We start from the raw sequence: 7,283 nt of genomic DNA, 5'->3' as shown, positions 1-7,283 counted from the left end.
AAACACCAAGGGGCCAGCGACTGCAGAGAACTGAAGCTCTGCAGAGCTGCTGGTGGTGCTGCAAAGTCTGGGAGCACTTTCCCTCGACAAACAGACCCTCTTTACACCAACGCTGCTCAGGCACAAGAGGTCTGGTGAAATTAAAGCTTAAAGCTAAAGCCTACACACAACTTCTTTTTTTTCTTGAGGAGAGGGAAGGGGGCTTTGCAGGGTCTAGAGCTCGTCAAGGAAATCATCAGTTCTGTTTCCCTTCCCTAAAAGCCTTTCAAAGCTCACAATCTCAAACAGCTCCTCTCTTGTCCCGCTAGCTCTTGTCGGCTGCCAGCCTGTTCCAACTGGACGGCCTCCAGAGACACTGTGAGATCCTCTGCGCCCAGACCATCAGCCTGGAAAACTCTGTTCACATCTATAAATATGCAAAGGTAAACGCCAAACTGCCCGGCTGAAGACTCACGCTCCACCAGCCTGCGTGTGCTCTGCAGCCTGGCGTTGGTAACACCACTGCGGGCACCTGCGGCGCCAGTAACTCCACCCCAACCGCAGCCACCAGCGAGATGCTGTGCTCAAGCTGCTGTCTGTAAAGTCCTGCACAGCCCCAGTCGGTTTTCTTGTCTAAAGCAATCGTGTATGAAATCGATGCAAGAGCCCCCCGGAGCAGGGGAGAGAGGGTCTGGGCAGGCTGAGCCAGCAGTGTAAGCAAAGCCCGAGAGATCCAAACCCTCGGAGCAGCAGGGACAACTGATCTTAGCAGAGCAGCTAAGTACACCCTTTCCTAGCACCACTCCTGCTAAAATACAGTCTTTAGAACTCCAGAACTAGCAGAAACGCTGATGTGTGACGCAGATTATCACCCCTGGAGCAAATAACTCACATTATCAATAAAATCATAGAGAAATACACGGCCGTTCTGGGAAGGTGCACGGTCAGACCCCTTAAAGGCAAGCGGAAAGACGACACAAAGGGCTGAACGCTGCGTGTGTTCACTTTGTGAGTAATATCACACTGATCCTGCCCCATTCCCGACTCTCACGTGGGGCCATTTTTTTCCTTAGAACTTGAGCTGGTTTCTTTCAGGAGCTAAACTGTAACGGTATGCAGTGGTGGAGAGGGGAACGAGAGCAGGCACAACTGCTTTTCCTTAAATGACTGTTCAAGGTGGGGTGTGCACACTGCTGCTTCATCCTGAGCTGGAGTTCCACTGTTCTCCGGTTAACTGAGCTTCTCCTGCTGCTTCTGAAGCAAAGGGAACCAGCTCACAGCCAGAAACCCAGCTAAAAAGTGCACCATCCCTATTTTCCTCCATCCAGCTCCTTTTTCTAGGAGTCAGGCTCGCGTCTGATGAGCCGTGTTCTGGCCACGAGCTGCGTGTGCCATCTGGCAGCGCACCCTTTGTGCTGCGGCACACGAGCTGCCCCCCGCGCAGCCAAACAGGTATCTTGGCCACTTCATCAGCCAGCTGCTCTGCTCCTTCAAGAGGAAGAGACGGGAGCGCGGGCCAGCGGCTCTGCCAGCAGCAGGTCATCAGGGGAAGGAATTAAAACAGCTTGAGTGCCTCCCTGCTCACAACCGTGCCTGCAGAAAGCACCAGAAAAAACCATCAGCCATCACTCGTCCTACCTTCAGTGCTTTGCTATCTTACTACCATCCTCCTGTCTTAGAAAACATCAAAGGGAAAAGGATTAGAAACAAGAAGTTCAAGCATGTCCTGTAGGGTCTGTGACACACAGAAAAAATTCATCTTCCTCTAATTGATCTTCCTCTCTCCTGCAGATTCACAACGCACCTGAACTGGCCTCTTTTTGTGAGGGCTTCTTCCTCAAGCACATGAGCTCCCTGCTAGAACAGGACTCTTTCAAGCAGCTGATCTACAGCAGGAACAGCAAAGTACAAGGCCTGGACCCGCTGCGGGACTTGCAGACAGCCCTGGCCGGCCGCCTGCACTCCGTGTACGTCACCTCCAGGGTGTGAAGCGGGAGGAAGGCAGTGGCAGGAGCGCTGGTTCAAACGGCACGGGGACGCGTCGTCAGGCAAAGCAGTGGCTTTCCCCTTTGCCTTCTGGATCTTGATGAAAGTCCCCTACGAGAGATCCCCTCCCAGGCAAGGGCGCCATGCCTCATCCCACTGATGGAGGGGCAGCTGCCTTCTCTGTGCTACTACTGTCACAGAAACACTGTCACAGCACAACCACCATCTGAGGATGCACGTGAAGAACCCGAAGAGAAGATCAATGCTGCCATTGAAACAAGCACAACGCAGGGCTGTAGAGAAGAGAGGCAACTTACCTAGACCCACCACCTAATCCCTAGTCCTGAGTGTCTGCCTACACACCGTAACGGCCACCTAGATCATACACGTAGATGTCTTCCTGTAAAAAGGCCACATAGAAGGAGTTTCCTAGTCCCAAGGACCACTGCCCAGTCAAGGGGTCGTCTGTGAACACCAGGGCTGGTGACGCCAACTACGTCACTGCAGTAATAAACACCAGTGTCTGTACATGGCAAGAGACTCTGGCATCATTTTTTCCCCAAAAGGTTTCCACCTTGAGAGGGATATTTTGTACATGCTCAAGGCTGGGTAGAAACTAATACTAATGCTGAACGTACTCTTTAAACCCAGTGTGAAGAACCGAGCTGGGGTAGGGAGGGGATAATCGGGTTTTTGCATTTTTTTTTTTTATAATACGGTTTCACTGTGCTAATTGTCAATCTGGATCCGTTTCGAGGAGGGGAAGAAGAGACTGTCTACCCTTGAGCTATCAGGTTTTGATAGTCACATTCACCTTAAAAAAAACTACCTGACACCATAGGAGATGCTTTCTAGAAGACTCAGGTGTAGCAGGAGCTAGCAGTATGCTGGAAAACTGCCCAGTAGCTTAAATAGCAATAAAAGTCTCCCTGAGACCTCGAGGAACTTAGAGCTTGATGGTGGTCTGTTCTCTCTCTGGAGCTAGCTGGGACGAGAAACTCTGACCTCTAGTCTCTGCTTCCACAGCCCTGGACTAGTGCTGTTTCCACATCACGCTACCTCAGTGGGGACTGGGCGCGGAGCACCCCGGGCTGGGTCCCACAGGTAGGCTGCAGTCTAACGTTTAGGCAGCAGCACTCCAACAAGGTGCCTCAGCTCGAACACCCGAGAGTCACATCTGTCCTCGTTCACAGCAGACAGGTGCTTCTGGTCCAAAAGGACTCAGCCTAGGCTGCCTTCCAGCTTAGGGGACTAAATGGAGACAGTTTGATCTAGTTTCCAGTCTGAAGTGATGGTTTTGTGTGTGGTTTTTCTAATTTAAATAATCCCAGCCCTAGGAAGGCAGTGAGTGGTGTAAAAACACAGACCTTGCTCTCACCAATAGCTTTAAGGAAGTACCCTGAGATATTCCCCCTGAGCTTTGTCAGCACCCACCAGAAGCATTCGCTAAGACACTTTCATTCACTATAGGTGGGTGAAGTAGAAGTTTTCAGGGGGGAACTTCCACTTCTTAAAACTTCATTAATATTCCAACTAAGCACACTGGAAGGAGGCTGAGCTGGGCCCAAGCTCCACAGCACACCACAGCCATGGCTGAGCTAGGGCAAGGGAAGGAGAACGAGCTATTGCATCTCCCCTCAAATCCATCAAACCCTGACATCGCCCCTTTCCTAAAGGATTTACACGAGAGACAAATTGCTCGCCGGGGCAGGAGTGATCAGTCCGGGCTCAGGGAGCTGACAGGCGGGTTCCAGTTTCTGCTCCAGGTACACATCCACTTCTGACCATCACCAGCTTCAACAACCCTATTTATTATTGGGAAGCCATAGAGGGGTTTCAAACCGACCACTGGTCTGCCTGAAAAATACCACAGAAGGCTTTATCGTGGGAAGTATTTTGGAAGAGCTGCTCCAGCTATCTATCTGTACAAATATATAGGTGCTCTTTTGTTGCTGTAATATTACAATGCTTTGTTAATTGTACATTAATGTTGTCATTTATGTAAATGTACCAGGATTTTATTAACAATGTTAATTTTAAAATACACAGCTGCTGTTCTTTATTCTGCTCTTCTAACAAGAAAACCCAGGTTTCAAGACACTTCTGTGGAAGAGGCAGTCGCGGTTTTAGCATCTTGAATTTCTTTTGGTATATACACCTAACATTATGCTTTAAAACAAGGGGTAAAGAGGCATTTATTTCCCTTTCCTAGGCTCAGACAATTTTTGAAGTGAGACGTTTAACTTGCATTTTCCCCTAGCTGAAATATGTTCACCTGCTTTCCATCGAAAAATGTCTAAAAAAAATCCTAATTCTAGAGTTCTTCTCTGCAGAAGAGACAGGTGAGGGTTCACCTATGAACCCGGAGGTACTCAAGCAGTCCTCAGAAGTTAAACATCTGATTCACTCCCTCCCAGATGCTAACAAATACAATGTGCAATAGGTGACACACCTCAGAACCTCAAAAGCCAGAACGGCTCGGTGGCAGCAGCAGGCTTCATCCCCAGCCAAGAGCGTCAGAGGACGCTCTGACAGCCCCACACCGGCAGGGCTGCAGCACTGGCGGAAGCAAGGACAGGGATTTATATAGGAGGTAACAAGTATAAAGGTTTAAGAGCAAGGATTTGTCCCAGAACTAGCTAGTTGTCTTTCCCTGAATTCCCCACCACACACCTACCCGAAGGGAGCCGCTCGGTCTGTCTCTCTGGTGCAGCCGGACCTGAAATCCAGTTCCGCAATAAATTACCATCACAAGCACTTCTCGGTGTTTGATTTACATCATCTGAGAGACGTCTGCTGGGAACGATATGCAAGGACTGTTTTGCTCTTGCCTTGTGCCATTGCACCGGCAGGATGGAAACCCAATACAAACCCTCTTGTTCGCAAGACTCACCGAGTACAAACATCTCAGATTCCCTTTGGAGCACTTTAACAAGTAGAGTAAATAGAGATTTCTTACGAAACCCGTGGCATGCTGCTTCTATTTTATCCTGTGCTGCCCTTGGCGTCCTAGAAGGTAACAGAGCACAAGTCTGCCCAGCTTTGGGGAAGAAGCACAAAACTTTGCTGGCCATAATTCTTTCAGGGAGCAGAGGAAATAAGTAGAGCCCACACATCTGCCTGAACGAGCTCGATGGCTTCCAGACTAAAATAAAACCTTTTTTGGCTTTGTAATAAGCCTCTGCACAGCAGGCAAGCACCAGCTAATGCAGCATCGCCACAGACTGGCCCTTTGCCCTCGCCAAATGCTGCCCAAGCGAGCAGCCGCTGCTTGCCGCACCTGCCCCGATGGAGCCCGCCAAGGAGACGCAGGAGGGACAAGAGGAGAGCGGAGACTCCCCAAGGAGCAGGGCCAGCGAGCTGCTGTCGCCACTGCCTGTGGCAGAGGATGTCAAAGCTCAGTTTGCCTCCCCAAAGGGCAGGTTCGGAGCGTAAGGGGTCCATTAATCCACTGCAAAGAAAAGAGATTATTGCGCTCAGCACTGTCTGCCCCAGCAGAAGAGGGGCAGGAAGGAAAAAAAAAAATATTTCAGTCATAGGATGAAAAAAAAAAAAAAAAAAAAAAAAAAAAAAAAAAAAAAAAAAAAAAAAAAAAAAAAAAAAATCTGCCCCACAAGAAAAGGGGAAGAAAAGAAAAAAAAAAAAATTTCAGACAAAGGGGAAAAAAAAAAAAAAAAAAAAAAAAATCACAACACAGCAGAGAAAAAGTCCTTGAGCAGCAACACCCAGCCCCAGAGCTGGAGTCATGTCAGCACTGCCCAGGCTCCTACTACTGGTGTAACTGGGAAAGGAGCAGCCCAGCTCACCAGGGCTGGGCTGAAGGACGCCCCCTCATGCCCGGGGCAGCGAGTTCTCTGCATCACACACCCCTCCCCGGGCAGGCAGCTGCCTAAACCCAGCACCGCATTTCCCCCAACGCCGGTGTCTCCTGCTCCGGGCAGGAGAAGGTGACCTGTGTCCCTCGCCACCTCTTGCCACCCTCTGCCTTCCCCGCCCTGCTCACCCAAAGCGGGCGCCGGAACACGCCACGAGGTGCGCGGGGTGTTATGGCCTTTACCAAGAGACAGGCTCGTGATTCAGAGACTACAGAGGGAAGAAGCAGTGACATAGTCAAACAAAAATCCAGCTGTGGAAGCAGAAAAACTCCCCAGGGAATAGCACGATGGCCAAATGTAAAAGACATAACTTCCTCCTGCCCCTTCTAGCCTTGCCCTTGTCCACGGCACCAGCCTCTGTCTCCCACCCAGCTCGCTGCTCCCTCACGCAGCCAGGGGAGGCGAGACCCCTCCTGACGGTACGGCCAGCCCTCAGCGGCAGGAAAATCCTCAGCTTCACTGGCTTTCCTTCCAGATACCTCGCAGAGGTCAGCTCGCTCCAGCTGTCAAAACAGCTCACGGGTCTCCAAGCGAGCAGGATGATTCCAGTGACAACTAGGTCACATCTACCCAGCACCTGCAGCGAGCTGCTCGGCTTACGTGGCTCTCCCGTCCTGCTCCAGTTAGCCACAGCACTCCATCACTGCGGGCAAACGAGCTCACCGGGCACGGGAGAGGAGGACAGCGCCAACCTGCAGCACCAGCCATCCTGGGAGCACCCAGAAAGGGCACAAACTGATCTCGTGGGTTCAGAACAAGGCCTGAGGCACCATCGCCTGTGGGTACCGGGTTGGGCAAAGGCCTGTCCCCCGCCTAGGGAAGGAGGAGACCCGGCCAGCCAGGCTGGCTTTGCCCGCTGTCAAACGAACTTGGTGCACCAGGCTCCCAGCAGCACGCACAGCCCCACCTGCAGGGGATCCGGCTGCAGAAACCTGCTCCGGTCAGAGGGAAACGGGCTCAAAGGCAACCAGACCAACCCATCCTAAAATTCAAAGACTCGCTTCCCAGCTCCTGCGTCGTGGGGTATTTTTAGTGCGCTTCTGGCTACACAAAGACATGCACTTTTGCTTTGCTGTTGGATTGAGTTCAAGTAGCCCGTACTCGAGCTGGGATTTTTACCCAGCTTGACTGATGGAAAGCACAGGCAGAGGAAAATGCGGTTTGACTAGACTTGTTAAAAAAATAAAAAATTTGAAAAATCCCCATCTCTCACTTATTTTAGTATCTGAGGGCTTTTTTCCACTTTGCTGTTCAAAGAGCAATAGACAGGCAGAGGAATCCAAAAAGCTGCCAGGAATCATAAAACAGACTCAGAAAACCCAAAAAAGACTGGTTCAACTTTCCTGCAGAAACAGCCACGCTCTCCTCCAGCAGCGCTGCCCCTCAGCATCGGCGGGATCGCCGCTAACCAGGACAATTCTCACCTGCTTGAAGAAGCCCCTC

At 50.9% G+C, this 7,283-nt stretch overlaps 1 protein-coding gene across 1 annotated transcript in view; it reads left to right on the top strand.

Annotated features, from left to right (window-relative positions):
• Positions 1-1,968, top strand: part of ABTB2 (ankyrin repeat and BTB (POZ) domain containing 2) — a 116,965-nt gene extending 114,997 nt beyond the window's left edge. Inside the window, exons 16-17 of the mRNA XM_010146039.1 lie at positions 309-422; positions 1,771-1,968. Coding sequence (XP_010144341.1) covers positions 309-422; positions 1,771-1,968 — 312 coding nt within the window. The remainder of the gene's footprint in view (positions 1-308; positions 423-1,770) is intronic.
• The last annotated feature ends 5,315 nt before the right edge of the window (positions 1,969-7,283 follow it).

This window comes from Buceros rhinoceros, unplaced genomic scaffold, assembly GCF_000710305.1.
Source record: "Buceros rhinoceros silvestris isolate BGI_N320 unplaced genomic scaffold, ASM71030v1 scaffold632, whole genome shotgun sequence".
Taxonomy (NCBI): domain Eukaryota; kingdom Metazoa; phylum Chordata; class Aves; order Bucerotiformes; family Bucerotidae; genus Buceros; species Buceros rhinoceros.
Note: the sequence above shows the minus strand (reverse complement) of the source record. Positions and strands in the feature narration are given on the sequence as shown.